The 24,194-nt window shown below is 41.0% G+C and overlaps 1 protein-coding gene across 6 annotated transcripts in view; it reads right to left on the reverse strand.

Moving 5' to 3' along the window:
- LOC135484265 (delta-like protein D) overlaps positions 1-24,194 on the reverse strand; it is a 94,223-nt gene that overhangs the window by 31,552 nt on the left and 38,477 nt on the right. For 3 of the 6 annotated variants that reach the window (XR_010446440.1, XM_064765574.1, XM_064765579.1), the window contains exons 1-5: positions 17,594-17,780; positions 9,098-9,170; positions 1,848-2,053; positions 1,398-1,706; positions 486-546 (exon numbers count right to left, since the gene is read on the reverse strand). Coding sequence is in view for 5 of the 6 variants with exons in the window: in XM_064765574.1 (XP_064621644.1) it covers positions 486-546; positions 1,398-1,706; positions 1,848-1,916 (439 nt within the window). In the remaining variant the exon portion in view is untranslated. Of the gene's footprint in view, positions 1-485; positions 547-1,397; positions 1,707-1,847; positions 2,054-9,097; positions 9,171-9,490; positions 9,518-17,593; positions 17,781-24,194 lie in introns of those variants that run through there. The other 3 variants (XM_064765576.1, XM_064765575.1, XM_064765577.1) reach the window with 2 other exon arrangements.

The raw sequence follows: 24,194 nt of genomic DNA on the forward strand, positions 1-24,194 counted from the left end.
TTGTTCCGGGACAAAGTCCCCCAACCTAACATTGTGTTGTTACTGAGATTTCTACTTGACTATTTTTAGCCTCTCTCACTCCATGATGCTGTTTGGAAAAGATATAGCACGCGTCCAGCGTCTCTAGTTTCATCTCAATCGGACTTCGTGGGGTGGTAATTCGTTCAAGATACATAGCTGGCACAATTGGAGATACCAGTCGCGTGTCTAGAGAATTAAGTCATGGTATGGGTGCACAGGTATGCATTCAGTGCAGTTCCTTGTATACATATAGGCTACTGACCGAAGAGATATTCATGCGACGAATGAACAGAAAACCTCAGTTTTAAGGCTATTTATGGCGTAGGAGAATGAAGGTCCAAACACCAGCCTAACCGACAACACTCTTTATCAGAGTTGAGGAGTCTAATGAATTTGCTGGTGCTCTTAGCGACTCCTTGCGGCGTGCAGTGCAGTGACAATTTTGACAGTAGATGATATCTTACCTGGCGATGGACCGTTGAGGGTGAGATCGTGCCATGCCTCGACGATTAAAGTAAACGTCCCCTGCAAACAAAATCAGACGATAGTAAGATAACAACATAAACAAACGGGTCTTGAGTTTAACCCGGTCTATAGTCTTACTGTCTACCTTCACGGTGGGTCAAAGGACCTAGACATGATTATTGGCACGGGTGTAGCACGAGTTCGTTCAAGAACTTGGTACTCAACATTTAATTCAAATCAAAATGGAATTTCATCGATTTCTGTCGAGACGGGTGCCTGCCGAAATGAATGGCTGATTTCCAGGAAAACACGTGTGCCATCAATTAATCTCGGTCAACAGTTAGAAAAAGAAAATAACTTGTTTTTGTAAAAGTGGTCGGATTTTCTTCAAACCGAGAGGTGACTGAGCGTCAAGCAGTTGCGTAAACCTACGGGACCGGAGTCTCAAACTTTCCCGCCAACCATCTTTAGTCGTAACTGATTCATCGAACAGACACTTCATGCGCTTTCTTGCTCCAAGGCGCCAAAATTTGATCCCAATTTAAGCACGCCATGGTCGATCCGCAGAACAGTTAACCTATTTTAACGTTTGTCAGCGAAACTCGATGGGTAGATAGAAAAGAATAGGCCCGTGTCAAGAAGGAGACGATTTGGGTCAGACACGTGTGGCCCACGAGGACCAATTTTTTTCTTGCAGTCATGAATAAAAAGCTGCTGAAGAAGAATCACTTTAATACTTCAGCAATTCACCCTCTAACCTCATCCAACCCTTGGTTAAAACAAAGCGGCGGGTACTCCCGTCCTGATCCTGGTGCTACCACTAGTAAAGAACCGGTGAAGCCGGCTGTCAGGTAACGTTGACTTCCAGAAAAAGCATGAAAGAAACAAAAATCAAAAAAATATTGACTTACCGGCCATGCGAATGTGAAAGAAAACTGCACAGGGTTTAGAAAAGAAGTGTTGTTCAGTGATGTTGGAAACTGAAAACTTCCCGCAGAATCCTCGCCGAACACCGGCGTCTCCTGACTGCCGTAAGTACAAGTCCCATCGAGAGAGATATTCGTCTGGTATTGTTTGAGACATATCCGAAAGAATGTTCTGCATCTTTGACTACACTTTCCCGACGTTCGTACTCCATTGCAGCAGTTGCCATCAGCGTTTATACCCTTTTCGTTCGAAAAGGTTTCCAGGCCCAGTCCGAATATTCCATCACCACGGACCTGCAGCAAAATAGGTGAACATGAAAAGGACTGGGGACAACATGTGGAGGTTTTCATGCAATTTTTCATTAAAACATGGAAATAAACCTGATATATTTTCGTGAAATTTTGTGGAAAGTTCGGGAAAATTAATTAACTTACCTTTTTGATGATTGTCGTTGCGAGAAACATACAAATAATGGTTAATCCTGGTGCTGGTAACCAGCGCATGGTGCTTATTTAGTGTGCCCGCTTCTCTACGGCAGTTCTCTAGTTGATGGATATTGGCTTTCTTCCCAGCAGCAGCCTCGCTATCGCCTCGTGGCACCTTGATTCTAAACTCCACCCACTGGCTGATTGACGGCAATCTAGAATGATAGGTTGAAAGCGCGGGTAAGTGTAACTGGTTACTACAATGAAATGTGTAAATACGCACAATCACAACTTTGACCTATGTAAGTCAGAAAAATCATCACCCACGTGGTTAGATCCAAGCACGTGTGTAGAAAGTGCATGAGATATCGTTCTTGTGAATGCAGACTCACCAAGATTTTTCCATAGTAAGATAAATCCAAACGCGCGTTTGTAAACATGTAATCCTGTAGCAGACGATAACTAGCAGACTCAGACGACACATTCCTCTCGCGATCTCGCGACATACTGAGGAGTTTCGCGCGCCACCTGGCCTTTTATATCCCGACCCCTGCCCATTAGCATGTGTTTATAATGAGAACCATTCATTTTACCCAAATCAAACAAATTGGTGCCTCTTGAACGAGGGCGGGTGAATGGGCCGGTGCTTTTTGTTGCCCCAGGGTTCCGTATCACATCGGTATTCTCCTGCTCCAACTCCAATGCGTCTAATGCTGCCTAATCACTTCCTAGCCTATTGTTCCCTTCCTTACCATTCACCAAATACGTGCGCGTATCGTTTTCAACAAAATATATAAATTCCGCAATATTGTTGTAAATTTACGAAACATTTTGACACCACATTTTCCAATTAGTGTCCCATCCGATGTTTTTATAGGAATCGTGCCATGTGATTCACACGCCAGAATAAAACTGCCAGAAATGAAACAATGCTACATAAACAGTTTCAGTACGAAAATATTGTACACTTAGTTCAATATGAATTGTTGAAATTATCTCCAAATTGTATGCATAAATTCCAATCGCTTTAATTGCAGTTACATAATGAAATTACCGCAATATCAAGGCGACTGGTAATGGTTTTTACAGTAGCTTGGCGACAGGAATGAATACTTTTTGCGTTTGATATCGGCACATAATCAGCATTTTGCCTACAAACTAGAAAAACAGCATTTTGCCTACAAACTAGAAAAACATGTACATGTATCTGATTCGGCAATTACTGTAAAGGCCTACTACAGGAAATCCGCAGCATATACGATATATAGTTACATATTATTCGGCATGTGTGCATAGAGTTCTGCGATCAAACTCTCAATATTTGGTTTGTTATGTGGACTTATCTTTTAACGACTGGTCCGAGAGATTTTAATTTGTCCAGGGGTAACCTGATTGTCACGATTGTTTACATGAAATGTGCTTGGCATTGTATTCTCAGCTGCTGGGCTCCCAACCCACCTGCCTCCATTGTGAAGTCCTCATTAAAATGCAAATGGCCGCCAAATATGGGGCCAATGGCGCGTGTCGTAGCGTAATCTCGGTTAGCGTCTCATCCAATGAGACTGTGCATAACATTTCGGGATGCGCGCGGGACTTCATCGTGATTTGAGATTGATGAATTTTACCCCCGTTCTATACGCCATTCCGTCACGTGAAAATTTGTCATGGTATTTGTGCTTACCTTTACAGTATGCACTAACCATTGCAAAAGTAAGTTACATACTTGCACTGTTTCAGTCCGTCACCGAAGCAACTGGCTTAGAACTACATGTATGCTTTCTTTTCCGGTAGTCCGAGTAATTTTCATACTTGTACTATCACTGCACATCAGCAAAGCAGCTGGACACAAGGATGATATCATGACGATATTTTTGCAGCCATGTAGATTTCTGATATTACTCTCTCCTACGCCATAATTTCAATACAAAAGAACACTTGAGTGTTGTATAACACGAACTCGAGGAAAAGTGGTCGTCTGGCGGTCATCAGTTTATACACGACCCCACAGAGCCAGACTAATCTGTCCCAGAAAGAAATTTGCGCGCGTGAAAGCCATTAGCTTTTTTTTCTGGCGACCAAAACAAACCTTGTCTGATGCTGACCAGATGCTGTGTGTCTTGATTGAGCTGCCCCAGTCGTACACAGGCGCAGACGATATGTCTACAATGGTCCGCGCCCAAATCACTGCGGATTTTCCGTAAAGGAAATATCTAGAATGATTATTATACTGTGTATGCTCCTTGACAATTGAACGTATGGCTTTGTTCGATGCGGTCAGAATCACAGACGATGCAAATAGACCTACGATGTCGCCTGTTTGTTAATCGTTGCATCTGTTTCTTCACCTACCAACTGATTGAGCCTTTTCGCCAGGGTAAACTACTCTGGTTGACCCCCAACTTCACCAGTCCTTCGCGTGCCAGGTGGCGTCACCTAGCTGAGGACAGTTACGTTAAACCAGCAGGATAAGTAAAAAATTCCCCCCCTGCTGAAAGTTAATGCTTTGAATGCACATGCAATTACTTGTATCATTATCGCGATATTCTGCATGTATATTACGATATGATATAGAATTCAAAGTAAATACTAGGAATATCTTGCATGTTTTCTTTGATATCGACGAAGCGCAATGATTCCATGATCAAAATGTGATTCGTTGACTGGTATAACCGAAACGCCAGTTTTCCTGCAATAAGACTTCCTGGGCAACGAGATCATACCTCGGTCAAGTCCAATCTGTTTACCCTCACCGTGACAGTCGAACATATGGCTGGCAATAAGAAACAGGAAGTCACGGTCGAGACTCAAGGCCTATAAACTAATTTCCTGGCAGGCCTATCAAGAAACGTGATATCTGCCTTCGGGCGTCTCTCACTGGCGAGGTCTCAGACATCGGCATCAATAGTTGGTCAACTGTTGCTTTTGGCGACATTTGTGATGATTACGTAAGAAACCTGGTGTCATCCGGAGTGTCCGTGACCATCTGGTCAGCGTGGTCGACCGTGACAAGGCTGACCAATCCAGCCTCTTGCTTTTTAGGTCAGGCAGTCGCAGTTTTGGAGTGATTGGCATTTGGTCGACCTGACCACGCGACCGGACACTTATGCCGCCAAATACTCCAGGGATAGTCACAAGGAACAATGGGACGGTCATAAAAATAGATAATCATTAGAAAAGCAAACTAGGTCTCGAGACATTTGTTAAAAGTACTCGATCGCGTGGCTCGTCTGCTCCGCGATCCGGCTTCCCGCGCTTCTTGTGAAAGCAGACGACACGTCGCTTGTCAGACGATCCAAGGTATGAACTATCTCTTCCGTGTCATCTTCCAAAAGTGGACAATGCTGCCTTAGTCATATGCGGAACAAAATCTGTTATAAATGGGATAAATAACACTATGTTACAGGCGGCTGGTACAATATCATTCCAGGATGAATGCCAGCTCATGTGGCGGAATTCATTGTGGCAGATGCCAGCCTCGGAATGATCTCATGTATGTTTGATGGCGGTATCAGAACACTCTACGGGTCACGCTGGTGTTCCACTTGGCTGAATTTAGCATCGATTCATCATCATAGGGGACGCTTGCTTTGAGATTTGCTGTACACCTTTGGCACCTCTGCCTCACGTGGGTGGACACTATCACTGCGCAATAGCTCCGACGTCAACATGTCGTTGGTTTGCATCCTTGAATAATCGGTCAGTTTGGGCCACGAAACACATGTGTCAAAAAGAATGGTCGAACGTGCGCCGTTTTGGCCGGCCCTTTGCTACTTCAGCTCTTTGACTGTGACGTCCCTCACCAGCACAGGGTAACACAAGCGAGGTTGAAAAATTCTTCATTATTCTACTAATTTTCTCGAAATGGTATCGGACCCCGGTCAAGTTTGGTGGGGAGACTTTAAATTTCGTTCCGGGGTTCGTCCGGTGTTTGACTTCAGTGAAGTTGAACCTGTGTGACTCTTAGTCATGCCCGCAACATTGGTTAACTTCCCTATTTCATCCGAAATATACATTCAAATGAACTATAAATACTACTTTTGGCGTATTCTTGGAGGCTGGCCAACAATGAAAACTCTTCTTGGTGTGTAGCCTGTCAACCTCCAACGAGCTTGTTGGAATCTAGGGCAAGTGTGCGTGGCACGTGGGTGATAACTGTGCATCACACTGTGTACATGCGTTTAAATGTCAAATTTGAGAATGTCCAGGCAGACTCTGCCTGCCCAAATGATTACGCCTGTGGACTTTTTGTCTCAGATGAAGCACTGATCGATTATGCACAGCACGGACCATTGCAGTATTCATACCGTCACTTACTCTGAACCACTCTTTTGGCCAATTTATAAACATAACCGAATTTCGGAGCTGTCTTCCCGACAGTGGAAATGACACTATATCATAGGCGCAAGAAAACGCAGAATCAATCAATATCAGTCAATAGATCGACGCCCAATCAATCGATTAATTCTCTGATGAGTGTTGTCAGTTTGGATGGCGTTTCAATAGACAGGCGGATACTTGATCGATATATTGATTGATTCTTTGATTGATTCTGGATCTTCATTCGCTTGTGATCATTTTGAAAAATGGCATATCGGTCCCATCTTGGGACACGCTGCCTCCGAGAAGATCCATGACTCTGGAGGATGGCAGCGGGTGGTCCTTGAATAAGTTAAAAAGTCATCCATAGTAGTAAGTGCGGGCAGTTTCCTGAAAGTCGCGGGCTGGGCGTTCGTTGGAAGCATCAGCCATGGGAAAGGTGCGCCAAGGCCAGACGGAAGCAGGAATTCCTATGTATGTGTGATGCCCAAGCTGCTTGATGATATATTGTATATACTTTCACCACAAAGCAGCTGCTGGAACACCCCGGGCACTGCGGGACATGTGGGGGCGTTTCAATCCACGATGCAGTCAGACCATGCCCGCCTGTATCTCGCATACATTTGGGAACTGCTTTGTCTCGGAGACCACAGTATGTCTTCAGTCATTTTTCTTGACCGAATTTCTCCGTGCACGTGTATCGGTGTTTGCTTGGTCTAATTTCCAATTTCGCGCCTTTACCTGAGACACCACTGATACAACTCACGATCTTTTGTGCTCAGGATCTCGTTGCCTTTGTCCTCCAGTGTCCATCGCGGCACAAGTGGGACATGCCAAAGATAGTTTACGAACTAAATGCTATCCCAAAACTCAAAAGTAGTATAAACTCCTACGATGATCGGCATATGGCTCGACCTTTTGCACGGACAAGTTTGTAAGCTTTCCAAGGACAATGTCACAACCAGTGCATGTATGAGAGATGCTTGGATCAATGATTGTTGCAATAAGAATGGAGCTATAACCTCAGTGTCAGGCGTGCCATGGTATAAGCAAGGTAGATGGCAAACTCCTTGGGTCTATGTTATAACATTTCATTTGGTACACCATTTCGCCGTCTCGAATATGTTGATGTCATTTTCAGAGGCAGTCGTTCGATCAGCTACATTCCACTTTCCGTTTTATTACTGGAAGCATTAAACTTGCATCGCGAGGGTACTATAAATGACCAAGACCCATTAAACAGAAGGAACAACTGAGTCCACCTGGCGAAGTGCGACCGCCACGCGAAGAGACATGCATTCCTGGAAATGTGTGTATACCTATCCATAAAAACATACCGGATATTGCTTTGACAAACACAGGAGTGAGACTTTTTTGTAAGGCGATTGTGATCCTAATCATAAAGTGAAGATTGTGTCGAAGTAAACATCATGCATCATGTGGTTGTGAAACGTAGTCTTTTATATTTACAGGTTCGATTTGCAATAACAGATGGACAGAGTGACATTTATGTAATGACCCCATCCATGGAAATTCAACAGTTGTTGTGGTATAAAGAGGTTTGAGAAGAAACGTTTCATGATACCGCCACTTCTCTATTATCTCCAAACATGTATATGCTTATCATAAGAATGAATTCAATGCCATTCAGAGCTTTATGTCTCTTGTCAAGTAAGTAAATAAGAACACACTTATCAGCCCGATTGGGCAAACCATCTGTTGTTGTGATATCTCTCTTGCCACAACCCTGTCGGAATATCGCGGTCAGTCCATGAAGTACCCTTCGGTCTGTCCACTTGTGCCTTTTGCAGAAGACTGCAGCTTTCGTAGTTTAAAAGAGTGAAATCCGAGACTAAGGCCAGAAACAAAGGTTAAAGAACCGCTAGAGACCAACAAGTAAGGTTGTTCGCTTCTCAGTGAAAGTGCTCATAGCATCATCAGAGGATCCGAAGGAAAGCATGTCCCAGACCAATTTCATTACTCGTCGTAGATACCTCCGGGGTCGATACCAATATGCATCGGCCCGAAGATGGTATTCGATCCGATCTGAAGACGAAACTGTCAACGAATGCAGCATTATGCCTACGTTATTGGCAAAGGCCCGAGTCGGGGTCATGAAGCTAAACTGAAACTGATGATATCAAGTTTGGAAACGGAGGGTATAATTCTCATGCATAATTTCATTGCCACAGTGTGCATTTCATTCTCCAGCATGTGTGGTCTTCGCCTTTTAAAGAGGGCTACAAATTAATTGTTTTTATTCCCGATTTTCGCGAATGCAATGTCAAGCACAAATTTCCCGGCCACAGTCCAATCAGAACAACAGCTATTGGCCTATCAATATTGATTAGCTTGTGTGATCAATAATTCTCTCATTATTTGTGATTGATTTGTTTATCTATCTCGTAATTGATTGCCCCTCAAATAACGCGCGGTATGTCACAATCATTGGTATCATCACAAAACTTTTTACCACTTGGGAACTATTTGCGCCGTGTTCCGGAAAGAATAAGAACTAGGGTTTGGCTATCGAATGAAAAGAGGCGTGTCATTGGAATGCGTCCTTGCCGATTTGCTCGAGTGCACAAGATAAATAAATGAACATCAATACTTATCTAAGCTTTAGGCGTCAATCTCGTATTCGAATGTGATGAAAGCATAATTATTTCGCGTTGTAAGCGCCACATACATCTATTATAGGTAAATTATAAGTAAATACATGTAAAAGATTTACCCTCCCCCATAACACTCATACCCATAACACTAACCTTGTATCGCCAGCGACAATCATTTACTAGAGAGCATTATTGTGACGTTCCATGTACGTCATTCGATGGAGCGTGGGGCGAGCAGCTGTATTATCCTCTTGACCACCCAAACCCCATGCCCAAGTTGGCCCAAGTTGGCTAGGATAGAACTGAGTAAAATAATTTTCTACTTACAGTGAGCTTCTGTTTCAAGGTGCAGACGCTGTAAGATGCCCTCTAGTTAATCCACTTTGAACCCCTTGTCCGGCTAAAATGACAAATAATATCAAGATATCAACTACTGTAAAATACATGTACCCTATAGTTAATCCACTCTCAACCCCTTTTATGGCTGAAGACACTAAAATATATCAACTACTGTAAGAATAAGATATCCTCCGGGAAATCCACCGTCGCGGTGTCCGGCTGTAATGATGAATAATACATTGTTATTGACATCTCTAAAATTCCCTTTGGTATAGATACACCGAAATCATTGCACATCCATTTCTCAACGCCACAAATCAATCAATTTGAAAAACATGATAACATTAAAAGGAACAAAGACAGAAATTCTGCACATCTTACCGCCTTGAAGCAGGAGAAGTAAATTCGCGATCAACGGCGATTCCATATGATTCAAAGCACGAGACACAACTTTCCTTGCCTTCCGCATCTTGTTCCTGCAGACATTTTTTCTAAAAGATGCTGACGATGCTTTGCAAGTCAGGACATGTTTTGAGATTTGGTAAGGCAACACATCGTTAGCAATTTCTTTTTGGCACATAGGTCGTGAGAAAGGACTTATTCGCTGTAGCATGTGAACGCGCAAGATTGCACTTCGACTGGGAAATGTAAGTCAAGTTTCAAGTTCTGTGTTATTCCTATATCATTTGACCATATAAGCTTATATCTGTATCGGAATCATCAAAGGCGTTTTGAGAGTGCTGTAACTTCCAACTGCCGACGTTGGTATTGGAGTAGAGTCCATGGTTCAACGATGGATGAACCCTGACCCAAGACGAAGACACAAGGCCAGGAAACCAAAATTGCACCTAAAACGATAGTGACACGAAGAAATGCTCATCACACCTCGTAAATGTAGGAGGAATGCCCTTTGGGGGGAATATATTGTAACACTTCCAAGTGCCGAGCGTTGGACGCTGAAAAAGAACGATTGGACCATTACGTTAGGAACGGTTGGTAGGCTTCCCCATGTTCAATTTATAATTATTGTACATAACGTATGACAAATTTTTCCCAACACCGGCTATGGCACGCCCGGGTGATTTAGAAGGTCGCTTCCTTAAATTTTAGGAATTCCAAATAACTTTCCTTTGTCCGAATAGTCAACTTTGAAATACCTAAAGCGTATATGTGTCTGAACAGGAGAATCGTTTCTTTCTAAGAAAGATTGATACTTGGCCAGCCCTTTCCCAGTCCATCAGTGTATGAAAAGAGATATGGCTGTGAAATGAAAAAAAACTTCAATGTAAGCCATGTGATTGGACGGGCTAAAGAGTCACGTCATTTAACCATGGGCCTTGGAGACGGAGAGTCAGAAATCACCTCCGAATTTGATAAAAGTGGTCACAGTCTTTGGCCTGGTGTCTTCTCGAGTTTCAGGTGCCGTAGCCAAAGGAGCTCAATGCAATAAAAACGCATTGTTTTATATGACTTGATATCTTCACCTCGCTTTTGGATTAGACTAGATCGTAATCCCGCTGCGTTTACCAATAACAAACTACAGTCAAGGGTTTTTTCGTCTACATTCCCAGGCTTTTTGAACCGGTGTGACAGCCAATCATGCGTATCTATTTGTATTACATATCTATTTGTATCTCATACAAATTGTAGTTTATCAATTGCCTGATCGAAGTTAATCAGTTAGATCGGGTGTGTGGGACATGCTCGAATAACGGGCATAGTTTAGCATGCTCATTAAACCTCGCGGTGTATTCGCAACTATTTCATATCAGCAATTCCTACCTGTTATGTATCCATTGAAATGGATGGCTCCCGACTGGTTTATTGCATTGCGATATACATATGGATGCCAAGTGAAGTAATACTCGACACTTTTCTCACGCCTACGGCTCCGCCCAAAAGAATTAATCCCGTTTTTGAAATCTTATAGAGGTTGGCTACTCGATGAAATCATTAAGTTTGTATATACATGTATTGACAAAAGGTTCCAATGCTGAACTATCGACCGTGTATAAACGCTAGAAGACCACACAAACATGGGCGAGCAAATACTCATTGATTGAACTGTTTGCAGCTTTAAAATAAGCCAACGATAACAAATCACTTTCTTTGTCATCAAATTGACATTGTGTTATTTTCGAATCAATTTCGTTTTTCAAATTTACGCCGGAGCGTATTTATCAAAATTTGACATGTCGATGTCAATATCATTTTAAACATCTTTGAGGGACTTAATGTCTTAGAACGCATTATTGGTTATCGATAAAACAAATACATGAGAATTTTCTTCATATCTAACTTCATGATTCCGCAAAGAAATTGTAATCATTGGATGCTCTTTACGGTTTTTAAAAACGCAGTTACGTTCATTAACTACCAATAGGAAACCCACGTGGTGGATGAAACCCTGGATATACAAGTACCTTCAAGCGCCTGTTTGCAGAATTGCCATCCGACGTTGCCCTATGAACATTCTGCGTACTACATTGGTGTACGGATTGGTGTTCTCAAACCTTTCACTCGGAAGTGCACCCTCTGCTACTCGCCGGGGCATTAACCAACTTCCGGTCTACACCTGGAGAAATGTCATGACATCACGATCGTATAAAACTTTTGCTTTGCGTAACCATTTACATCCATTTGGATCAAGAGAGACATGTACTGAGAGCAGCACCGTTTCAGTAGTTTCACCTTATCTATCTATCATCAAAGACCCTGGCGGTTCACTCTATCAAAGACTTGAGCAAGTTAATAGGTCGGTGCCCACTGTCCTCTGAAGTTGGGTGGTGCGTCAGGATTCAACACATTGGATGTGAGACCACCAATGATCGAGGTGTTTTGAACCAGCACAAGGTGTTGGGAAAGAGGATTTCGAAATACCATGATTCATCAAAGCTCGATTTCAATCAAATAATACGATAATGAAAATTGAATGTTCATCACGATTTTTCGATGCATGTGTAAACGCTTGTGTAATGAAACATAAATGCAATGCTAGTACATATTGTGGACATCGACTTGCCCGAGGCCCCGAATACATCTCCAATTGGCTTTGCCACCCACGCAGTGACGCAGTCGTGATAGCCAATTGATTGCCAAATTCCCCGTCTGTCTCTTTTCATCGTTCGCCTCATTGGACTGGGAGTTTCGAGTATATTGCAAGTGCACCATGACAGATACCTCTTTAAGTAATGGAGAGGTTCGTGGGAAGACTTCCTTGCGTTTGAAGGAATCGGACCTCCAGCTGGGTTGTCCATTTACTGCACCTCAAAGCGCTGTTGTAATCCGCTAAAGGCTGAAAGACTTCTAGGCCTAGCTCTTGAAATGGCTTTTTTTTGTTATTCCTTGATGTTATGTCGATACAGTTGTTGTGTTGGGTATAAATAACGTATTAAATTTACAATAAACTGAAGTGGCGATGTCATCCTGCCAAGTTGTAAAACGACTTTCTAAAGGTTGGTCCCGATTCCCATGTTGGTGGAATCCTTGCCGAGGTCAGAGGCCAACAAGGAAGAACTTTGTCTGTCACTCATTCACAACTTATCATCTAACCAAACACGGGCCTATTTCAGCACAACATTGACTCTCGCGAGAGAGGAACACAGCGCCCCATGGGGCTATTGGATAAAGTACAACACACCAAAGATGAATTGAGAATGGAAATCTTGACTGAACACATTCATCTTGCTTTTTCGACTTGATAATTGGCAGTGTGCATGTTATCTATTAAAGGCAGGAGTATTGATATTCTCAGATGCTATCTCCTATCAGTAGGGTCGATAACCGGAGTTTTCACACTTTCCCATTGACATGTGGCTCAGTGTCAATCTCCACCACAAGTGTTTTTGCTCCGGGTGTAGGATACACCCTACATGAATCCTTGACCTGAATGTGGCTCGTCCGAGTGGACGTATCTCCTTGGATCTCGGCATCAATACTACTTTTTTAGTATTATAGTACCACCAAAGTCAAGATATTGGTCAGCCACTGCCGATACGCAGTTCGTCCTGCCATTCCATTAATTTGAATCAACTTTACTGAGTAAGGGCTTGTGGATTTATATCTGTTGCTTCATCTGCAGTGCATACATATGGACTGTAGAGTTGTTTTATGATTTCGATAAACGAGGGCTTGGGGAAGTGTAACTTGCTTTACTAATGGATACTGGCATTTGCCTTGAGATTGCCCTTAGCAAGGGCTTTTGGAACAGCAGGGACTTGCTTCACTTGCATTAAATATGGACATTTGCTGAGTGGATGCCTCGAGAGATGTTGTGGAACTTGCACCCTGTGTAGCGAGATTGACATTTGTTTTGACAGAGCGAGGGCTTGTGGAACAGTAGACTACGATTGCTTAGTGAAGTTTTTGAACAGGAGCCTGCTTCACTTGCAGTGAATATGGACAGTTGCGTTGTGATTGGCGTTGTCTTCTGAAGGAAGAATTACGCATTAGTACAAGAAATCTTTAAGCGAAATGATGCCCTGAATTGTGTAGCCAAACATGCATACTGGATAAACGGCAAGTGCTTCATGTCATCTTACGTACCAAATAACATTCCGTACTTAATGGAATCGATGACATGTCATTAAACTTCATTAGTCCTATGACATTCTTCAACAAAAACATCGTTAATTTATCTCCATCCTTTGAGCCTATGGTATGACAATGATACTCACCAGGCAAATAGGTGTTTTCATCGGCAACAATACCTTACACGGGACAAGAATGCCATAGTGTTTCACTTTGACAATTACTATCCATGGAGTCAGTTATCCATAAAAATATATGTCACTACAATCTCATTAAACCGTGACCGGCTAGTATCATTGCTATTAAATCATAAATAGCTTCTAGGCCTAGACCTGCGCGTCCTATTCACAAGTCCATGAAGTGCTCCGTTGTTGTCTCTTTGCTCTATTGGTATTATATTCCGACCGCCCAGACTGTGTGAAAGTAATTTGGTCGCACTCCCACAAGCAGATCATCATCTCAATAGATTCCTTTGATGTTTAATCGTGCTTAGTAATGCCTAGGATGAACATTAAAAAATGCAGAAGACAGCAACGATCTATTTTTCTTATTGTAAATATTTCGAATAAAGTGACATGAATATGATATACTGGCTCTTTGAATGCCTTTACCTGTTAGGAGTTGATCCCCTAACGGCGAGTTTTCGCCACTAAAACGAGCTGCCTCGACACCCGCCTATCCGATTGCCGCCTCTCGATTGAGGACCGCTCTCTCGCCATATCCCGTGTCATTTATAAAAAAGGTATGCGCAAAAATGCGCACATCTACACGTTTTTATTTCTACGACGAATTCGCAATTTTCTCCGTTAATTGATGCAACACCAGTTGACAATCGTTACGTTTTAGCGAGATATCGCACATTCATTACATTTTACATTTTGTAAAATGCTATAGTATCGGCCGTGGTAAATCCATGGCAGAGTAGAACCGGGGAGTTTTTAAGAGGTTGTCGCCCGAATAAGCGATATCTTGCCGAATTGGCGACAACGCGCCGTTTGGGGACCACTGCTTGATTGCTTATCCTTGCCTGGCCCTTGGTCTTGATTTTAAAGGTGTCTGACCGACTGATAGGTTTTTCTCTTCAATGATTCAAAAATATATATAAAACCAGCCTTTGTTGATGAATGAGTTGTCTGACATGGTTTAGTGAACATCATTTTTTTCTCGATATGAAAGATCATTGACTGCCAATAAGAACGATAAACGACTGGATTTGGCCCTTGAACCCTGCTTTCATAGGTCTCCGGCTGACCTATTATGTACATGTATTTCTCTTCAATGATTCGAAAGTCATAAAAACTTTCTGACAGAGGTATTGTGCGTTGACGAACATCGCAACACCCCTTCGACCTGCTGTCGCGTAAGTATGAGGAGGTGTTAAAAGATGAGGTCGTGGGGGCAAGGAGAATCCGAATAGTACACAGAAATCTCAGATACCAGACTAAGGTCGAGCTATACAATGTCTGAGGTGGCTCGCAAAAAGGTTTGCAATCGAGAAGAACGCCCGGCACGCCCTGTTTTGATGACACTATCTCAAAGGATTTCAACTGAGAAACGAAATGGGAACAAGTAAGGAAAAGGAGCAAAGGAAACGATCTTACTCGACGATATTAACACACTGAACTCACCAGAACATCATAACTGCCAACATCTCTAATGAACCACTCACCCCTTCCATATATGAGTTATCCCAACCCTCGCGTTGCTGCTAAAGCGGACTCCATTCATCAATAGTCTAAATGACGAAATGACCTTGAAGAATGAAAAGTCATGCATAATTATTCCTCGAAATCTACGTTACATTTTCTCCTCTGTTTCGCTTTATCATACAAGAGAAATTATAGACTAGAATTATGATACGGTCGTTTTACCATATCGAGACCATTGTTTAATTTTCTTTTTCTAAAGCATTGTTCACATTCACATATTGTTCACTTCCTTGCTGAATATGCCCACGACGACCGGTCGTTCCTAATTGGTCACAAGCAGACGTTCCCACGGTTTAGGCCTAGAACCTATCACCAAGATGTCGCAAGGGCTATATATAGCACAGCAGTTGAACACAGTTAGTATTCAGTGTTATGTTTAGGATTATGTTGCGAATGTTTGACATAATTTCTGCCCATTGTTAATGATTGGGACATCGTTATTAAATCGTTGCCCAAGTGTGTGGAACGAGTTTGAGAAATGAGATGGTTTTTGTGACGGCACCTGCAGACATGGCTCAATTCATGTTATCTCAAAGTTTCGTCGTGCGATTTTCATTGAAACAGATTAAATACATTTCTCGGTCGGAGAACCATTATTTTCTCTGCTGTATTAATTGAAATAACATCTAAAGCTGTGTCGAACATCCATCGGGCTGAATGAGTTTATCGATGAGACAATCAGTGTCAACTCGTTGAAAACAATTTACCCAAGCTATTAGTCAATATCCGGGCCAATGGCCTTCTTATTTCTTTGACGAATTTCGTTAATCGTATTTGACCTTTCCTCAAGGTCAATCAATATACAGATGAGCCAACCAAGGACCTCAAGACGGACTAATTGTCACAGTATGACGAACGCTGAGAGCAACAAACCTGAGTCGATCGGAGTCGGTTAGGAATGGCAAGTCACCTTAGGGTTACCGTAAGGTATATGTGAGTGAGTAATGCGATTCCGCACTGGAATGGAAGGGGAAACAAGGGTACATGTCAGGAAAATCGCCGCTCGTCTTGCTCAAGATGCACCTCTAAGTGATTTCGGAAAGGGCCACGAACTGTCTTTTGGTGGTCGTGGGATGGACACTTCGGCGAGACATCCTTGTCACCCCTAGTGAGAGGTGTTCTGACGACAAAGGAATCGCCGGTAATTTGAGAGATAATTACCAGTGGAAAGCTATCATCATTTTTGACTGTGAAACCCGGGGAGGGACTGACGCCACAATAGTATTTTTGTCGCGGATAATTGGCTTTATACTAGATGGAATTGTGCACTTGGCTGGCGGAAGATTCGACTTCTCAAAAAGCTTTCGAGTAACACGTCTCCGGTTGACATATCTCAGGGTTCAACCAGCTGATAATACCCGCCGTTATAAATTCCTTTTGGATGCCCAATTAGGGATTTGAATGCCGCGGCGACAGTTTTTTCCCTTGTGAGAGGTTATTAGTTCGTCCTCTCGACCTCTTGTAAACAACGTGGTAGCCGCGTTTCTGCTAAAGGAGTAGCCATTGCATTGGGTCCCAAGGCTGAGACTGAGTATACGAAAATGTCGGTAACGGAACGGATTGATCGTCACAGGCGCTTATCTATTAGCTGAGCAATCACCACCACCTTAATCCCACCGGGCACCATTTTTGTTTCAATCCGTTACAGAAAAGAAAATAGTCCAAAAAATGAAGTCACCCGAATTCCATCCAACTACATTGTGCGAACGCGTGCATTGAATCACGTAAACGCGCTTGTGTTACTACATTGTAATCAGAATCGCGTTAATGTCATCAAACACAATGGAAGAGGACATGATAATGATGACATATTTTTATTGGGATGATTCCCACACCTGTCTGACTCAAGTGGTTTAATATATCACGGCGATCGAACGGCACTCTCCATTTCTTATGCGCGTGTCAACAATGAATCGACACAACAAACAGGTACAGGTCGCATGCGACCCAATTCCCAGCGATTACTACCGTGATTTAATAAATCAGTGACAATAATATCGCTAAAAGTGTCCAAAAAGAATGAAACGCGTCATCAAAAAGTGTGAAAAACATAGTAGAACTGTAGGAAAATCCCTTGACTTCACATAGACAAAAATCTGTAGGGGTCCACCCGTCCAATGCGTCTAGAATAAAGCGTGGGAAAGTAGTGACCAAAGGCCACAGTCTTTGACCGCGCTTTAGTTCTCTTAACAATACCATTAAAATCAAGCACAGAAAGTGAAAACTGTATATAACGTTTGCCTACCTTTCGAGGGCCTGCCATGTTTAATCCATTGAAGTGACACAGAATATGAGATAATCCAAAATAAGATACACCAAAAGATGATGAGATGCGCGCCGGTGTCGTACGTTCTTCTGCAAGCTCAGCTGTTACATTAGATTGTGCTATCAAAGTATCGTGACGTAGAATCGGCTTAAGCCAAGTCTTATTGTGCGGGCCCACTGAGCGTGACTCCATCAATGCCCCGCTTACTTGACAGGCCAGGACTGTTCTTTTGCCGAGAAAAGTTCTCACGCTAACTAGTTTACTATGTTCTCGAAGCTTGAGCATCTAAATCTCACATCCATAGCAAAATTTAACCGAAAACAACACATACCCAATCAAAGTTTTCCAAATTTTCCGATCGCAAGGCAGTGTTTTATCGAGAAAAACATCGATAAAATGTCGTCTGCTTATGCCTGTAGTTGGTTGTGTTTACATTCCGATGACGTATGAATAGGAATCCCGCAGACCGGGATTCCCCGTTAGCCGACCTCGTTTTTGCTTACTATCAATATCATGAAATCGGCTATTAAATTGTGACATTGCAAAACCAAAGATACTTGTATGTCTCATTTTCAATGATGAAGACATCGAGGCGGTATTATGAAACTTAATGACTCAAGAGAGACCTGTGACACTTAATTCATACGTTGTGTTCCGGGCTTGCGTGTAACTGAATTGCGCAAGCTACACACTTTCAACGGACAATCTCATTTTATCAAAAGTAAGTGAACTTTAGATAACCAAACCACTTGTATCGATTTTCTGTCAATCTGCCATCTAATTACGCCTGCGAGTCATTGACGCTCAACTTTTAATCATTGGGCACTCGACCTCCGCATTATTTCACACAATTACTTCCCCATTGCGCATTCCATTCAGTGGGCGGGAACTCCTTTCCTCACATGAGGTACTCATAAGAAGAAAGCTACAAAATGTAATTGGCCGCACATAATCGCCTAGTCCTACTCTTCCGAAGAAAGCTTTCTCTCATAGCCTTCTCTCTTATTGTTTTTTCCTTGTTATTGCCTTTTTGCGTGTGCTGTAATTTTTATTCATCGATAACAAAAGAGCGTTTTTCAATCTTTTTTTTTAAGGAAAGATTCTTTTGAAAGTTTTGCAGTTTCATAAAAAACCCACTGGTTTCCACTTTCCCATGATTTTGGCTGATTGTTCCATTTTACAATCATGTAAATGAATAATCATCAAAGTCTTGACTTATTATTGCTGCTTATGGCTGAAGGGTGAACAGAGCCTCGGGCTTCTCACAAGAGAAAAGAAGAAAACGTTGAAAATTGTCTTGTAGTATACATGATTTCATGTTTTGCCATGTTTTGCCATTTACATGTAGCTTGTTGTAAAAGTACTGGTCTGAATAAAGGCATAACTTTAGTCATCCTTCAGAGTCATTCTAGATGAAAGGAGCTGGCTAATGGGTAGAAACAACATGATTTGTAGACTGAAGTAATGTGGGCTGGACCATGTACAGTTACTTACATTCTTTTAACACGAATAAGCATTATTTGTGTACTTTAATCAACCAGCAGTAAACCCATTCTGTTAACATTGCTGTATAAAATGGTGTACACAGCTATTGACATCAGCATTTTTCAAAACACTCCATTTATTTGAGTATAAACATTTGCCATTGGGAATGCTTTACTACTTGACCGTGATCAGTAATGTCAATAATGTCAAGGCTTAATAGGAGTAGTAGGCCTTACAACCAATCTTCAGACCCCTTAAGGGCCCACTTCACCAAATTGTACTGACATCATGGCTTGATCTCTCTGCTGCTGAATAGGAGGAGAATGAGAAAATTATCATCACCATCATCTATGATTGTGTCATCCTAAGCTTATATTAGGTCATGGTTGTATCCATGCCTGACTTGCCATATCACCAATTGACCTGCTCCCAAGTCAACCCAACAAAACACCTTTGAGCTAGTAAGACTTAATTCTTTGTCACACAACGCATAAGTAGGCTATGTTTATATGCTTTTCCCTTTACCATTGAAAATCTAACATTTTTTTCAATTAACTGAATAATTTTCTCAAATGAACTCAAATAGCCAGACAGAAGGAATTTTAATCTTTTTTCTGTTATTCTCTTGTTGTTTATACTGTGGGCCAAAGGAGCCAAGATTAACATTGTGAAATGAGTAGTTTCCAACTGGTCAATAACATTATAGCGAAAGGTCTAACCTGATTATTAGATTTAGCATTCCCAGAGATTTAACAATGAGACCCCTTGGAAAATGTCAAAAATATTGGCCTAGGTATTCAATGTTCTTTTCAATACCTCCATTCCATACTTTGATTAGCCTGCTTTGATACTTCAGTATTAAAAATATGAACACCTTCTCATCTCAAATACGTGTCATTTTATACCAGACTAGCATTACATGAGTGAGAAGCTTTCAGAGAATTGAGTGTTGATCAGATGGACCGTACTTCGTTTAATACCCTTCAAATATTTTCAGCGATAAGTCTATTTCTTTAAAATTGTTGATTAAATATGACAGTAGAACTGTTGTAGTCATCAGGCCTGGCAAAAAGTCTATATGCTTTTCCATTTAATTTTTCATTTCATCATTTTGCATTCCTTGTTTTACTGACTTGTAGCTTCATTCATAGCATCCAGTGTGTATAAAGACCATATACATTTCTTAGCATTAAAAACTTGATTAATACTTAATGAAATGAAAACAAATGGTTAATGAAGTGTTGTGAAGTGGACATTTGGGTCCTCTGGCTGTGCTCGAAGTTGAATATCTGGTGCCTTGATCAAAGTCGCTAAAGATACAATTAGTGATACAATTGCTATCTGGTACTTGAAGCAATGGTTGTTATGAAATGTTTGTTAAGTTAAATAACAGCAGACATCCTAGGTTCATATCATCATAGACCAAATCCATAGCAGCCTAAAAGCAGGCTGCTATGGATATATGCTGAACGATAAATGGTTTGGTGATAAACATGGGCCATGCTTAAAGAGCATTGATTCAGATCAATGTTTTCATGCAAGTTTGCAGAAATTCTGTCTTCATAATTGTTCCACCATAATTCCTTTTGAGCTAAATTGTCTCTCAAAATTTGCACTTCGTAACTTTATTGCATCATGTATAACGTACATCACTAGCTATATGAAGTATCTAAGTCCAGGCATTCTGACACGCTTTGTTGAAGAGAAGTTATGCCACAGCTTTCCCTAGTTCTCTCTATGGCTTGATTTATGTTTTTCGTTGATACAAAAAAGGTTATAGCTCATCTCGAAGTCAAAGATCATCAGCCTTTTGGGCCTTTAACCAATTTATAACATGAAATGATAGAATAGTACTGTGGGAACAACTGTTGCATACTTTACTTGGCTAATTTATCATTGAGGTGATGGTAAGCAATAAAGGTGGACGCCATCTGTGTCCATTGTATGTAATTGTCGTTAAGCTAAATCAAAATGAACATTGCATAATGCAGTTCAAACAAATTTGCCGATACTTGGAATCAATAGTGATAGTATATATCTGTCTACACAATGGCACTAAATTATACTCGGTAAATATTTACCCAATTGGAATTTTTCTAATTCAAGTTAGATTTTTAATTTTTTTAACAAATGGAGTATGCCTTTAAAAGCAGTGTCAATGACGTCAAAGACTGTCACTGGCATTCTGACATGATTAATGTGCCTGATATGTAATGAGATTCATACTTACATGGTTTATGTCATGTACATTGTACAACAACATTGATGGATGAAAGTCGTGTTTCTTCAACTGTATCATGTCTTTATGCATATTCTTCACCTTTCTTACCAAGTTCAATATATTTTACAATTCCAAGAACTCGATTGTATTCTTGATTTTTTTGGTGATCTTTTATAGCCTCATGTTTCGATACCGGTATTGCCAGAAAATTCTTCTCTCAATAGACAAATAAGTTGATAACATTCTGCTGGGCCATTTTAGTACACTCTAGCACCTTTTTATGACTAAGATGAAAAGGTGTCTTGCAGGATCTTTCCATGAATGTTAAGGTGCATGCTCTTTGACTTCATGTATGTAATATCAAGTTTCTTAAGTTTTCAAATAAGAGGCCTTGATTTCTTGTTGCCATATTATGTCACTGCTGTTTACAACTTGAATATATCAACATCTCGAATCAACATTAAATAGTAGATACAAAATAATTAAAACATTTACTTTTTGGAAAAATTTTGCGAAAAGAAACATTCTGTCAGGGACACACTGTACAAATGTATGATTACAGATTGATGCATTCCATATCATATTAGGAATTGGTATGCACTATCATACTACATAACTTTAGGTAATGATGAATGCATTGGATTTGGCCGGATTGTGTACCAGTTGATACATTGAATGTAAGATATTTTCAAAATTCGAAAATGCATTGTGGTGATAACATGGAAAATTAAACTCTACTTAATTCTTTAACTCCCAGTTTAAGTTTCTTTAGCTTACGGATCGAAATCGCCTGATACTTAGCTTGGTCTTACACCTCATTTCTGTCAGTCCTATCCAATGACATAGTGAGGCATATTTTAGCTGTAAATGGAATAAAAGCTTGGTCTATGGTTGGTCATATTTGTGTTTATATTACCCTGTATTAGGAAATTGGTGAAATGAAAAATGGTCTGATCAGCTGAGCAGTTTATTGATCTGAACAGAACTGATAGTAGTTGATGATTGTGTCCACATGTACTTATGGTATTTAGAACACCCACCCAATCATTTCACGTCTTCTGAAATCTCATTATTTCATCGTGAGAAGGTTTTTGGCTTAAATCTCTTTTGTCATCGTAAATTCCTCTGGACTTACACAAATGTAGAGATATTCACACACAATAGACACCAATTCATAATCATAACGCATAAGTAGGCTACGTACTCCAGCACCCACCCCCGCACAATATGGGAGAGTTTTCGTATGACACTGACATAATTATGAACTCCCACACTTATACTCTAAACTTCACAGAAATGATTTTATTAACCTGGATAAAACTTTATTCGCGCATTTCCAGGTCAGTTATTAATGAGACCATAGCCATACATTGATAAGTCACAATAAGAGTCATTCAGAAGACGCACAGCCTTTAAAGGGAACTTTCCTATTGCCAACCTGGAACATGTCTCAAGTCTCCTTTTAACAGCTGGTACACAAATACTGTTACTTATCATGAAGTGTACCTTCTGAGTAGTGGTTGTGTTTTTGGGTTTTTTTCTACCTGGAAGGTCACAGACACTGTATTTTGGATCGCATCACTCTTACTTCTATCCGCAGTGATTTCATTGGCATTTGCCCGGCACAGTTGGCCGCAAGAGAAATTGAGAGGATACATGATACAGACCATTACCAAAATCAAGTTTTTACACATTTTTTGGCAAACAAACAAAACATGCTAAGGAATGTGAAAACTATGACTATCACTTGAATTCCCCTTTGGCAACAAAATCATCAGAATTCCTCAAAGTGCAAAATCGTTCCGAGTATCGTATTTCAATCATAGGTGAATAAATTTCATGAAGACTTCAAATAAAGCTCTCAGGTTGACCTCCTATGAAATATTCCCTTGAGGGTTCTGTAGAAAGGAATTATTTATGAATACCAGAATATTAAAAATTTGGTTATATTACTTCAAGAAGGACGTGATCAAGCCTAACGGTAGTTTTTTTAGGGCTACATTTGTACAAAAAGATTATTGGCTTCAGTTCAACTTCATAATCATGAAGTGGAGAGTTTGACTCTTCGAAGAATCACCACTGTGTGGTTCTTGTGTCCTTGAGCAAGAAACCCTAAATGAACGGGAAGTAGTTTGGTACCTTTTGACAGCCCACGAAAATGCATGTTTCCGATTAATTTGAATGGGGAGGGGGATAAAGAGCCTTTAACACTTACTCAAGTCCTTTTTAACCACACAAACATTGTTGTACACTGACTAGATTGAAGGGTATTTTTCACTGGCTCATTAGTCTTGTGGTTGATCATCCTATTATTGTTGATTAACGACTTAATCACACAACGTAATCTTTGTTTAAGGTTTCCAGTATAACATGGCGCAGAGGCGGCCATGTGTATCAAGCTGATATGGAAAGATTTAAACTAATAGTGACACTAATTAAGCATTCCAAAAATCATGTTCCGAAGTGTAAACTTGGCACCATTTGTGGTGGCGACGAAGTCACCTAATTTTGGTGAGCCTGATTTAAAAAGAAAATGTTTGAAAGATTTTGGAAGACATAGTGTGATCTTCATATCTTTTTGTTATGCACTGTGTCAGTGTTCACAGAATTGAACTGCTCACACTGTGACCATTCCAATGATATAGGCTTGGCATTGTTATTATTGTGTCTACTCAAATACCATGTGAGCCCGGCATTTTCTCATTTCTTAAAATACTTTGACCACTCCATTATATGAGCCTGACTTATTCTCATTACTGTGCAACCACTCAGTTATGTAAGCCAGACATATTTTCTATTTTATTCAAGACGAAGTCTCTCGAGCTCTTTTTAAAGCACCACAGCATGTACCAGCCCAAAGGTTACCTCAGTAAA

Source organism: Lineus longissimus, chromosome 3, assembly GCF_910592395.1.
Source record: "Lineus longissimus chromosome 3, tnLinLong1.2, whole genome shotgun sequence".
NCBI lineage: Eukaryota > Metazoa > Nemertea > Pilidiophora > Heteronemertea > Lineidae > Lineus > Lineus longissimus.